The sequence below is a fragment of the Arvicanthis niloticus genome, chromosome 2 (genome assembly GCF_011762505.2).
Source record: "Arvicanthis niloticus isolate mArvNil1 chromosome 2, mArvNil1.pat.X, whole genome shotgun sequence".
Classification (NCBI taxonomy): Eukaryota; Metazoa; Chordata; class Mammalia; order Rodentia; family Muridae; genus Arvicanthis; species Arvicanthis niloticus.
The window spans coordinates 107,550,615-107,564,498 of record NC_047659.1 but is presented as its reverse complement, the minus strand read 5'-3'; the positions used below and the strand labels follow the sequence as shown (position 1 = coordinate 107,564,498).

Here is a 13,884-nt window from a genome sequence, read left to right as displayed (position 1 = left end):
TAATAGACCCAGAACTCTAGAGTATAAACATAATATGAGCTGGACACGTAACCTGAAATTTTCTATAGTCCATTGAAGAAGTAAAAGGAAACTGGTGAAATTTAATTTCAATATATATTATTTAACAACATCTATAAAATATTATAACATGTAACCAATATAAAGATATTGAGCCATATTTATACACTGAGTTTATGGCAGCCAGACAAACATACAGACTTCATATAGAGTGTATCAACTTGCCTTTCAAATGCTTACAGGCAGAATGCAGTCAATGGAATCCACATTGGCCAGTACAGCTCTAGACAATGCTTTGGGAGCATTTCTCATTAAGGAAAAGCAGAGAAATGGAGGTGCTTGCAATGTTACTTCCAATATAGTTTAGTGAAGCAGGTCTTATTGCTGTTACCACTGGCCAGGGTTAGGTGCTATTGGTCAGGAACTAATTCAACATGAGCAAACAGCATGAGGTGTCAATGCCAATGACTAGATAAGAAATGTACCTTCTTCTGGGAAAGCCTTGTAGATGATGTTCTGGCATTCACTTAGAAACACTGGGACTTCAATATTAGTTGAGGTTGGAATTGGAGTGAGATGTGGAGGACCAGGTCAAACCATTGATTACATATAGTCTACTCCTTACTGAATATTATTCTTGGTATCTCTCACAGCCATGACCAAACCCTGTATAAGGACTAGATCACCAATTTGCTGTTCACAAGATTTTAAAATTTGTCACATGAGGACAGTACAATTTTTCCTTCCAAAGGAGTAATTAATATAGTAATATGTTTTTGTCACCATGATCATCATGCTTTGAGAATTGAGTCCAGTTTCGCATAGAAGGTATCTTCTCATTCTGTTTTATTCACTCCAAGTTAAAATAATAGCTCAACTATATTTTAAAAGCAGGTAATTCAAGTTTTATGAATGATATGAAGCATACTCAAAGTCACTGATCCTCATTTCTCATGCTCTGCTAAGATGATTTGTCTAGGGTTTATCAGCAAAGAAAATAGCAGAGAGCACAAAGCTGACTGACAGTGTAGTTCAAGGACTCACACTCCGAGTTGGCTTGCCCCAAGGCCAGTTTTACAACCCCAATGGCCTGCTCTTATTTTTGCTTTTAAGTATGGCAAGGTGTACAAAGCATACTTTGGAAACTAGAAATTGTTGGCACTATTTTTCTTGACATTGTTGCTTAAAAAAAAAAAAAAAAAAAACAAGCCCTGATATCTTCACAAACCATACAGAGTTTATGAAAAGGAAAAGATGCTTTCTATACCTAAACATCTTATCCATAGGGCCGCCCTAGGCAGTGCTTTCTCTTCTCTGCAGAGTGGCCTACACATCGTTTGCTGTTATTGTGGGATGGAGGGGTAGATAGATAACTGAATAAAAAGTCCTTTGCAACAGTCCCTTCTAGCCACCATCTGGCTAAGACATTTGGAAAATTGATTTGTCTTTGTTGAGCATCAATTTCTTTACCTGTTTTTTTTGTTGTTTTTGTTTTAAAAAAACAAAAAAACAAAAAACATGGTTGTTGTCTCATCTCAGTTAGGGTTTTTGCTGTTTCACTAAAACATTTTGACCAAAGCAGCCTGGGGAAGAGAGGGTTTAGTTGACTTTAAATTTCTATATCCTAGTCCATTAGGAAGTCAGAGCAGGAACTGAGAAGCCATGGAGAAATGCTGCTTACTCATGTGTTCCTCATGGCTTCCTCACCCAGCTTTCTTATACCACCAAGGGCCACCAGACAAGAGGTGGCACTGCCCAGAGTAATCAATTAAGAAGATGCACCACAGACTTTCCACAGGCCAGTTGGGTGGTAGCATTTTCTCATTGAGGTTTCCTCTTCCAAAATGAGTCCAGCTTGTGTCAAGTTGATGTAATACTAGCTGGCACAGCTGTCTTGGGTAGAGGTCTGTTCATTTTCCCCCTGGGAAGAAAAGACTTAGAGATGCCAGGAGCAACCACCATATACAGGCAGAGAACAGAGCCAGCATGGAGGCTGGCAGAACTAACAGTGGTGAGAAACTGAGTTTTCAAGATATTCTGTCTCTGATCAAGCTGTACCTAAAGTTTGGAGTTGTCAGGGACATCAGTAAAAAGTTTGCTGCCCTAGCCCTGCCCCCGTGCTAGCTGCAGTTGCCCTGCCTGTCTGTTGAAAATGAAAATGTTCAAGACGCAGAATCGCTTCTCGAGTTGGTTGTGCTGAATAAGTTATTGTAGGTGCCAGGCCCCTGCACTCTGCCAGCAACACTTTCTATAAACAATAAGAGCTGCGTAAAAGTTTAATATATCTTATCTGTTTATTTAGGGAACACTATTAAAGTATAAAGCTGAAAGCATTAACGTATCTATTACTTTAGTTCAGTGCCACTGGTTTTCAGGTACAGTGATCTTCTGAAGGGTGACACAGTATGGAAGGCTGAAGTGGTTAGAGATAAGCAGTTGAAATGAGGTTCCCACACCATCTAAGACCATCTAAGATCACAGTGTGACGCGCATGCGTCCTAGCATGCGGAGGAAGCACCCTCCAAAGTTCATTTCTAATACTTTCTTATCTAGTAGTAAGTTAAAAAAGAAAAGGGGGAAACAGGGATGGAACAGGATCATAGCAAAAGGAAAGACATAGTCGGTGTAAACTTAGTATCAGCATAAACTCAAAGGAATGAAAGCAAAAAGGAAACTAAAAAACAAAAAAAGAGGTGGTGTCTCACTACTGCCACAGGACTGACATCATGTTCCTAAGGATGACGTAAGTAGACGTGTGTTGTGTTACTTTAGGCAAAGCAGGGGGGACAGGGATCAGCAACTGTGAAGTGGAGCAGTGTGAGAGGGCAGCCATGTCCTTCTCCATTTCAAAGGTTCTGTGATATCCCTCCTCCAGGCCTTTCCCTCTTCCACTTCAGTGAAAGGATGGATCTCAAGGGAAGAGAGAACCAGGCTTGTGGACTGTGCTAGACCCATAGACACAAATACTAGGGATTTTTCCTTTAAAATAATTTAACATTTTCTTTCCGTAGGGCTGAGTATGTAGCTCATTTTAGGTGAGTGCTTGCCACACGCTCATGAAACTCTAGGTTTGTGCCCCAGCACTACCCAATCTGCGTATGGGGTACACATGGAGAAGAAAGCAGCAGGGCCGGGAGATCAAGATCATCCTCTACTACACAGTGAGTTTGAGGCCAGCCTGGGATACAGGAGATCCTGTCTCAAGAAAGAAAGAAAAAATTCTTCCCTTTGAAGTGTGACCAAGAAGCTGTTGTGTACAAATGTAGGGAAATACCTGTGAGTTGCTGCAAAGAATCTAGCCCTAAAGGTTGTATCTGTGAAAAATCAAGGAAGCTATTGTGTAGGAAGTACACACTTCACAGGGATTTTCCAGATTACATTCACCTCCCCTTGAGAACCTAAAAATAAATCTTGACCATCCTGAGGCTACTGTTGAGTTTCTGGTGCAGACACGTATGACAAAACATGGCATACATTTTTAAAGAATACATACATTTGGGTCTGTAGCTGACACAGGGACCCACTGACCACTATTAGAGTTGTATGAAATCCACTTAATTTTTGTTCAGATAAATATTAAAATAGACTGTGAGTTACCTTAGGGAAACGGCCTATCTCCATGTGCCCTTGTTAAACAGTACCTCCTCTACACTCTACACCCCTTCATCCAGGGTGCAAACTGCTATGATTTCTCATGTGGCTGAGCTCAAGACTTGGATAGGAAGGGAGAGGAGAGTGGTGGGTGTGATGTGTTTTATACACACACACACACACACACACACACACACACACACACACACACAGAGTAGGGCTAGCTCAAAGACAGCCTAAAGAAGCCTGGACACTAGTGGAAAAGCAGCAAAGGCCAGAAAAAGACGTCACAGGCGTCTATCTCATTTCAAATTTCTTTGTAGAGCTGGCCCTCTGCCTAGAGTTATGGAAGAAATAGCTCCTGCTATTTTCCTTGAGCACAGACAATCAGGGCTCCTCTTTCCAAGACTCATATCTCCTGAAAGGAACAGATTTTTGGACTTGTCTGGCAACCTCATTGCTATAATGACATTGTTTCCTTGGGAAAATGAGTGTGGATTCTAAATCATCTATTTATTAATATATTTTCCAAACACAACCCCATTCACACATTAGACTCTATATCTATGCTGTCATTGTGGGTGTTCTGTGGAACATAGACTCCTAGAAATTTAGGCCTGAAAAGTCTGCTATCTCCCAACTCCTAAGACCACAGAGAAATGACTGGCTTTACCCTCCAGAGTCTCATCCCAGCAGGAGTCAGCTGATAGATGCTTTAATTCTTAAGTGCTTAGCTGGGTAGTCTCTGAAAGTGGTCAATAGAGCACCACAGGACCAGCTGACTACATGGGGACTTATCACTTAGCCTTCTGCAGTTTGTGTAGTTGCAAAATACAGCTGAGATAAGTAGAAGCACACAAAAACAAGGGCCTAACTTCTCAGGAGACTATTATGTGCAGATGGGAATTACCAAATATTACTGTCATTTCTAGACCATAAAGAAGACATGATCATTCACTAATCTAGCAGTATGGCATTTATATGTACTCTTCTCTGGGGAAAAAAGGAAATGGTGGTAATAATTAGTACACACAAGTGTTTGAGCATTTATAAGCCACTTTAATAGTATTTCACTTGACTGGCAGGAAAACTTAGCAGGGCTTGTACTGTACCTATCACATTTACTTCTATGGACCAAGTCAGAGGCTGTTTTCCAAAGAACAAATGCTGTGTCTGAGGTCCTCCCTCCAGCAAGTGATGAGGGTGGGGATGGGGATGCAGTGGTCAAGGCCATATTAACTCCAATACCCCCTCCTTTTTTGTTCTATTCTACACTATGCTTTTCTTAATTAATCTGTAGTCTAATTGGTCACTGAGGACAAATTTCATGTCTCTGAACATAGAATCATCATTATGCAAAACAAGGATTAGAGGGCCAGATATATCACTTTCTATTACTCTAGCTAATTAATAATTTTAGAGTTTTTTAATTCAGTAGTGGGCAGGTTACCTTCAGGTAATGAAATACAACATATCTCATTTGCAATACTAACGTTTAAAGTTTGGGAGACTTTTATTATTAAGAAAGAAGAATAAGACTTCAGATTACTATAATGAATATGCAATATTTAATCTTTAAAAATGATCTAAGCTGAAAAATATTTTTTCCTAATTTTCTGTGTCAAAGTCTAGAAAACTGACTTTTCCTTTTCCAACAAAAACATGTTCATTGCTATCACCAGAGTTTTCATCAAAAGCTTTTTAAGGGCAGTGGGGAAGGGTGCCCCTAAAGGAGACTGTCCTACAGTCTGCACTACACCAATCTGTCCCTGACTATCTGTTGACCATGCGCTGATCCTGACCCTGGACTCCAGCTAACTGGAGAAGGAACTGGTAGTCAGCCTCTACAGGTGCCTAGCACTGTGAGAATGCTTTTGCTTAAACAATAGCCTGACTTAAAAGATCCATTCAACTTAGTGCTTAAATCTTGTCCCTTGGCAGGATGTTTCAGTAGTCCTTCTACAGAGCCAATGCGGTAGTAAGAACCTATCCTATGCAGATGACAGCTATTTCATAGGAAAACACCAATGTCTTAGTGACATCAGTGAATATTTCATTATAGGAGGCAAAAGGGAAAACTGGTCCCTAAAGGGGATTGTTATGAGATCTAGATGGCGAAGCAAGAGACTGCAGCTTTCCCTTACACCTAAGGAGCATGATTAGCATGATTCTGGTCAACATACATACTAAAAAAGACCTCTCAAACTAATAAATTGTAGAAAATACTTATCTTATTGAAAGAAAAATGATAAGCTCACTAAGAATTACTCTTGTTTGTTTTTCGATTCTTTTATCCAGCCATTGCACCCCTCTCCATCCCCTCCCATAATTCCTCATCCTGCCCCCCCCCCTTCCTGGATAGAATGTTCCCCCACTCCCTGAGGCCTAAAGTTTCTCAAGGATTTGGTGCATCTTCTCCACTGAGGCCTGATAGGCAGTCCTCTTCTGCTTGATAAGAATATTCTATATAGTAAGTTGAAATATATCATCAATAGAATATCAGTAAAAAAGCAGAAATGAACTAACATAAATAAACAGGGTCCTAGCTAAAATATATATCCATTGACCTTAGTTATTAAGGCTGAAGTAATAATAAAGATTAAGTTAGTAACAATGATTATTTTGGGCTGGGAGTCAAGGGTAATTTTCACTTTCCTTGTGCATATTTGTATTTAATCTTTTGATGCAATAAACTTCCAGGGACTTGATAACTAGCTGCTAAGGAATAACCAAATTTGGAATATTAGAAAATGGGAACCAGTAGAGAGCCTTCCTTCAAACTCAAAGGCCTTTCCCAAGCGTTGCAGAAATGTCTTCATAGCTCCATGTAATTCACCATGAACCATAAATCTAAAGAGACAAGAATGGCTTCTTCAAGTCTGATACTTCATATAAAACTTGGAAAAGTCATAGACTACTTATCCCCTCACAAGGTATAGATGTTAGTTAGTGCACTCAAATTTTTATGTAGTATATTTCTTTTTTTTTTTTTCAAATTTGTGCTGCTTCCGTTAAAAAAAAAAAAAACAAAAACAAAAAAAACAAAAACACTAGGCCTAAAATGTTTTCTTATAACTTGTTTATTTTCTCTAAAAAAAGACCAGATTCTACAAGATTATTCCTACATTAAAAAAACACACCTTGTGTAAAAATCACATTAAAATTCTTATTTAGTGTATTTTTATCCTTTTTTTCTTGACAGATATTCCATGTGAGAAAGGCTTTTTGAGATGTGACACCCTCTCTTTCATATGGTTGGACCATGCACAGCTGAGGAGTATAACATAATTCAACCTACAGTAGTTTATTGCTTGATACTAATTTTTATGTCAATATTATATTCACAAAGGAGAAATTTGGTATGTTTGTTTGTTGTAAACAATAGCCTGGCTTAGAAGATGTATTTAACTTAAGTGTTTAAATGCTGTTGATTTTCAGGGCCTCTTAGCAATCCTTCCATATAGTCTGTATTACAGAGTGGATTCTGCCCTGGTGTGTGTGTGTGTGTGTGTGTGTGTGCCCGCTCATTTGCATGCTTGACACTATTTTCATAGCTCAGCAACAACTCAGATAGATAAAGGACAGATGGAAAACCCCCAAAATCTTAGTGCATGGACCTGCTTTTAGGTAGCCCTAACACTATGTGTCATTTTCTAATTTCTAATTGGATCTCAGACTTTGACACATTAAAGCTTTAAAACAAAGAGTGGAAGTCCAAATTCTGGGCACTATTCTCTAAATTTCCAGCTTTTAGACTGTGACTGATGTTAGGTGACCACAACAGTCAATAGTAGTGTCAATCTCCCAGACTGTAAGCAGCTAGAGGGCAGCAGTATTTTCTTATTTTTGTGTCACTGAAACTCTGCAGAAACCTTGGTAAAGAGCCAGCACCCAGAACATTCTGTTCAATGTAATGGTCAGATCGAATGGGAACCATGGTCTCCAGAGACTAGGAGTGGCTTGTAACCAACACACACTCAAACAGTAGCTTTGCAATGACCCTGAAATGTCCCAGATATATACAGAGGTCCACAGTTATTTACATAACTTCAATAAAGAAATCAAAGAAACTAGTAAGTAACTTCAGCGTTCTCCAAACCTCCAGGGCTTTATAACTGAAAGCGGACAGTCTCTACACAGGAGACTTAAGTTTGGGATGGGGGGAGGGGAGGGAGGGAGGGAGGGAGGGAGGGAGGGAGAGGGAGGGAGAGAGAGAGAGAGAGAGAGAGAGAGAGAGAGAGAGAGAGATGCTAATTTTGTGGAATATCTCCAAGTACTGTAAAATCTGACTTGATGTTCTTTATGCTGCTAAAAAAAAAAAAAGTGAAGAGAACAGACAAAGGTAAAAACTGTCAGGAAGACTTTGGCTCCACAGCCAGCGTAGGTCAAGTCTGAGGATACAAGGGTTTTGAGATTTCTTATGAGAAACTCAAGTAAGAAAAATACAGTGACTCATTTCATAATAATGCCCTTGCTTCCCAAAGTACACAGCTCAGTTCCCACATCCCAAGTGCATGGACACAGTGCAGGGCTGTTGCACCAGGAGGGCCTTCATCTACTGTCTGTGCCTGCACAGGCAGACAGAGCTGACAAAGTGGGAACAGATTTTGCTGGCACGGTGGTAAAGGGACAGCAAGAACTACTCTCACTTTACTCTGTAGAAGAAGGGGATTTTTCTGCTTCTTTTGTGCTGTGTGATCTGGTATATGTTCTTCAATGCAGCTATCTTGAAGAACTGGGGTGCTAAATACTGCTGGCTTCCTAGTCTGGAGGCTGAAAAAGTCCCCCAGCAAAGTAGATGCTCTCAGATTTCCTAACAAATTCTCACTTAAGACAAAGGTGATCCAGAGAGCATGGGGAACTTAAGGAGAACTCCTTAATGGCCACAGTTCCAGTGAGAGGTTGAAGCTGCTCGAAGGTACAAGATCACCCTCCCCCATCACTTCTGTGGATGGCAAAACAGCGAGTTACATGAACAACTGTAAGAAAAATAACTCTAGTTTATTGCCAATATAGTTATGTGGGAGCCACGTTCCCAAGCTTTGCCTAGTCAGAAATTCCTTAGGATGATAAGCAGGAGAGAATGAGATGGACCCTGCCTTATTGTAAACATCACTGTAAAATGGAAAGAAATTCAAATGCTTGGGGAAGAGGCTGATCATTAGTTTTGGGTGTTCGAAGTACATCATGAGAATTAATTTCTTCTTTCTCTGCCAGGAGGCATCAGGGAGGGTGAGGCTGTTTACTGATCTCCATATAGCTGAGACAGGTGGACTCTGAAGAGGTCAGATATCAATGGTAGAAAGACAGTATGACTGGCCTGATGAGGGATTGAAGGAAGGTCTGGGCATTTCATAGCTTTTAGTGACAACACACCCGAGAAGGGGGTGGGCTGAAGAGCCTGAGGATGGGAGGTGCTCAGCTGAAGTGGGAGCACTGTGGCAATGGTGCTGTAGTACTGATTCTTGTTTTTGTTGCTGAGAAATGTGACTAGAAAGGGAGACGTAACCGAATAGAGCCACCAAAACCAACAAAAAGAACCATAGGATATACATGGCATTTTTCTTATGAGCTAACATGCTCAACGTTGTGTTGATCTTTACCTACTAAAGATCAAAACATGTTAAAAATAAGGAAATCAAACTCCCCATGTAAAATGTCTGGGCTGGTTAAGGATGAAAGTTCTCAATAATCAGGAAGTTCTCCGGATTACAGGATTTATATAACAGCAGCTATAGAAAACTTACATCTGTACAAATACCAGAGCCCCTAAGGGGATAATGTTTCCTTTGTATTCAGATGCTTTAATTCCTCCTTAACAATTTAAGATATTAAGTATTAACATTACACATCAGATATAAGATCTGATTTCTCCTGTATCCCATCTGCAAGCAATAACATTCTGGTAGAGTTAATAATTGTTCTTTTAAAACCACAGATCAATTCTTTCTTGTTCTGAAAAATCAGTTAAGAAATATTTATTAAAATATATGCCAACAAAATTACTTTAGTATTTATTAATCTTCTAAGATAATACAATGTCCTGGATATATTTCAAAGAATAAACTTTTAATGCTTTTGGCCAAATTTGCTTCATTGATCTTATTGTATGTACATATGCAGAGTGGTTCTGATGGGTGAAGAGGAAATAAAAGGGTTGCACTGGCTTTTTTGAAAGAATTCTCTGCTTAAAACAAAGAAGCTAAATGCAAGTATGAGTTTTCAGCTCTTTACTTCTTCTGGGTCTCTATTGTCGCAGAGGCTCCAAAACACTTTTCTTATGTATTTACTTAAGATGAGATAAGAAACTGATTTTATACTACGTGAGCCAAATTTCAAATTTCATATGGGTTAAAAAATAATAAACAACAGGGATAATCTAATATCCCCATAAATTATTTTAGAAGCATAATAATCATGTCACAGTTTATGGCTGGGTTAATGTCTTCTATATATTTTTTTTTCCTGTTCATTGAAGGTTCAAGCTGTAGACCTAAAATTTTTTTAAGGGCAAGTTAAATAGACTGAAGTGTGATTGAAGCAAGATACATATACAAATAATAAGGATACTGTTAAGAGTACATGTTAGGCTTAAAAGACACAAATGTCAGCCACATTTTGAGTAGGTTTTCTACAGTTGTTTGTCTGAATAGAGAACTCCAGGGAAACAGAACAAGGTCTTGATAGAACTCAAGCCTAGCATGAGAAAAGAGAGCAAGAGAAAATGAACTCTATTAGCTAGGAAATAAGACACTGGAGAGAAACACTAGTTCTCAGGAAAAACATCAGTGATTCACCATGGAGTACAATTCAGAAGCCACTGATCCCAATGGAAACTTCCAGTGGAAGCACAGATTTTCACTTGTCTTCATTTACAATCACAAACACCATCAAGGTTTTCCTGGTTTTGTTGCCTCATTTAAAGTTGAAAGTGATAAGATACTTCTTATCAAAGTAAACATTGAAGGTTTTGGAGGGGAAAGAAACAAAAAACCTAACACATTTATTAATCCACTCATCAACTGATCAATGTTAGCATGTAAAACGGGAGGCAAAGCATCTCTTATCTCTTAAAACATGCTGAACTGTTGATAATAAAAGACACCCCCAACACACATACACTTACTATCCCTTACTACACATACTCTTTCTTACTTACTTACATACTTACTTACTACACATACTCTCTCTACCCCTCTCTCCCTAACCACCACCACCACCACCACCACCACCACCACCACCACCACCACCACCACCACCACCGTGATCATTCAGCACTAAGCAGATTCTCTTATAGAGATTTTTTCATACATACCGAATTTTCATTATGGTTTGCCCAAGTATCATGACCAAATGCAAGCTGAGTAACACACACCACGAATCTCTCAGGAAATATACGAAGTTCTGTATAAAACAAACAAGAACAAGTTTCTAAAAGCATCAATACCATGGAAAAAGAAATTATTGTTGACCTTTTGTTATGGCAATATATATAGCATATACTTGTGACTGGGGTCTCCTTTCCCTTCTTCTCTCTACATGACTCCTACCACTTGGGCAGAGTGAGTTCTAGGAGGAGCTAAGAGGCTGCAAACTGGTCTGAATTATTTTAGCACATGGAACATCCAGGTAGGATATTATAATTGTTTTCTGTGTTAGCATGCCCTTTTCCATTTAGAACTCCTATTTGGGGAGAAATATCAATGTATTCTAATCAGCATACAGACTTAAAGAAAAAAAGAGGAAAAAATGTGAGATATAAATCTAAAAATGAGACCAATTCAGGTATTCATTGTCTTCCTAGCTCTTGGAGAGAACTAAAGGGCTAATTCTGCACCAGAGAGCAAGCTTCTAAGCTGAACTGGGATACGAAAACAACTGATTCTCTTAGAAGTTGGGTAGTCAATTAAGGGAATGGTTAAGTATGCAACAGTAGAGATGGCATTAGACCTTAGTCACAGCAATCCACCTCTATAAATTCTGACAGCAAAGCCACTGATTTCCAAGCAGGAACACAGAATGGAGCACAGAACAAGGACCCTTCAGTCAATGATGTAAACACAAGATAGGCAGTGCCATCTCCATCTTCCTTCACCTGTCTTCTCTGTCCATCTGTACACCTACCAAACACCATCCAACTGTGGGACCATGTCTAGAGTGATGTGTAACAGATACAGAGAGTACCAATCTCCACTGAATGGGGAGGATTCTTCATCTTTTGGTACTTGCTGCATTGCCTGAATCTTTTTTATATCATACCCATGTATTGCTACAAAAACAATCATTGTTCTAAAACAGAGAGATTCCCTCTCAGATATGAGTATGTTTTTAAAACAGAGGTATAAAGGTATAAATCAGGTAAGTGAATCCTTTCAATATACTGCATGTGGGAGACTGAGTGAGACAGTAACACAGCTCCATTTGGTTCAATTGTCAGTTAAGAACAAAGGTGATACTTATGCAAACACACAGTATGAACACAAGTAATACCTTCTTACCACCTGCTAGGTCAGAGTGTACCAAAAGACCCAAAAGAGCTGATGTTTCAGGAGTGAGGAGTGGTTCTCCCCTGAGCCCTGGGCCACTGCTGTTTCTTTGGTGACTACTGTTCTAAACCATGCACTTCATAACAACAGGTCAGATGTTCTAAGTAAAAGCTCCATCCACCTGCCTCACTACCTAACATGGATGCCCTCCATGACTTCAGCCAACTTGTTGCTCTGATCTCAAGTCAAACGGAACCTCTCATAGAAACACTTCCTTGCAGGTGAAGTCACGGGTGTATCTAAAGTTTGACCCCACACAGATGTTCCATATGGATGGGGCCTCTGATGGGTTTTGAAAAGCTCTATGAACAAAGTTATAAAAATGGTTAATATTTATGTATTAGTTTTTGAAATAAATGACTGGGATTAAGTAAGTGGTAAGCAGCCCCTGTCCTGCTTTATGGAAGAAAAAAAGGCCATAGAATTCAATTATCAGTCCATCTATTTTATATTTCTATTTTTCTTCTCAAAAATAAGGGTGATAGATTATGAATATTTTGATAGTCAAATCAATTTAAAAGTTTCTTTTTTATCACTTTACTTGATTATGTAATAATTGATTTGTGTTACTTTAATATTTAAATAAAGATTTACATACCACCAATCCCCCACCAGAATGTAAAGCTAGATTGCATTGTAACAGATAAAGGTTAGCTTTTTGACTAAGTGAGTTAAACAAATAGAAGATCCCATTAAGTGGCTAATATACAGGCTAGAGATATAGCTCTGTGATTAAGAGCACTAACTGCTCTTCCAGAGGACTTAGGTTCGATTCCTACTACCCATCATGGTGGCTTAAGACTATCTGTTAACTCCAATTCCAAGAGAACCATCACTGTCTTCTAGTCTCCAAGGGTACCAAGCACAAATGTGTGACAAATATACATCCATGAAGGCAGACCTCATACATAGAAAAGAAAAATAATCTATTTTTCTTTAAAAAGATGGTAATATATGTGATCAACAGTTAAGAGTTAAAGTGCAGATAACCATGCATATTCTGTGAACAAACTTCCATAGTTAGTTCTTCTAAGGTTCTGATCTATTCAGAGAGACTGGACATTATCTCCTTACTTCACTGTGGTTGACTGGACATGATATCACTTTCCGTATCAGGACTCGTGCAAGTGAGAGTTGGGAGATGGCCTCATTAAATACTTATGAAGGTTTGCTGGCTCTGGCCTAGGAAAATGCTTTCTTGGAATTTATTTGCCCTTTTTCAAGGGCTCTGGGGTACACTCACCCTGACAAAATGACTCATGCTTACCTGTTCACTGAGTCACTCTGAAATGTCACATGAAACTGCTGTGATATGCCACACAAGTGCACTGTGGTCTAGCTCTCTGTTCTCATGGGCAGGAAGCACAATGAATGCAGCAAGAGGGATCATATACTCTTTGAAATACTGAATGGTGTAGTTACAGAAGCAAATAGGAATATTTGTTCTCTAATGTTCCGTTGTCCTCTTTTGGACAACTTGATTGTAAAAATGCCTGATCTACAAAATCAGATTCTTACCAGTATTCCTGGAGCTCTGGATACAGCGAAGGTGTATCCCTCTCTTGACGAAATAAGCTGTGATCTGAAAGCCATAACCTGTAAAATGAAAGTGATATGGTTAGATTATAAGTCTGATTGAATAGCGGGACCCTGCCCAATGCCTGTCATATAGTATGTACTCAATGATTAACAAGTAAAAGAATAAACAAACAGAGACTTCATATGAGTA

At 39.1% G+C, this 13,884-nt stretch overlaps 1 protein-coding gene across 6 annotated transcripts in view; it reads right to left on the bottom strand.

Annotated features, from left to right (window-relative positions):
* Slx4ip (SLX4 interacting protein) overlaps positions 1 to 13,884 on the bottom strand; it is a 151,738-nt gene that overhangs the window by 6,967 nt on the left and 130,887 nt on the right. For all 6 annotated transcript variants that reach the window (XM_076929831.1, XM_076929832.1, XM_076929828.1 and 3 more), the window contains 2 exons: positions 13,674 to 13,751; positions 10,925 to 11,013 (listed from right to left, as the gene is read on the bottom strand). In XM_076929831.1, coding sequence (XP_076785946.1) covers positions 10,925 to 11,013; positions 13,674 to 13,751 — 167 coding nt within the window. The remainder of the gene's footprint in view (positions 1 to 10,924; positions 11,014 to 13,673; positions 13,752 to 13,884) is intronic.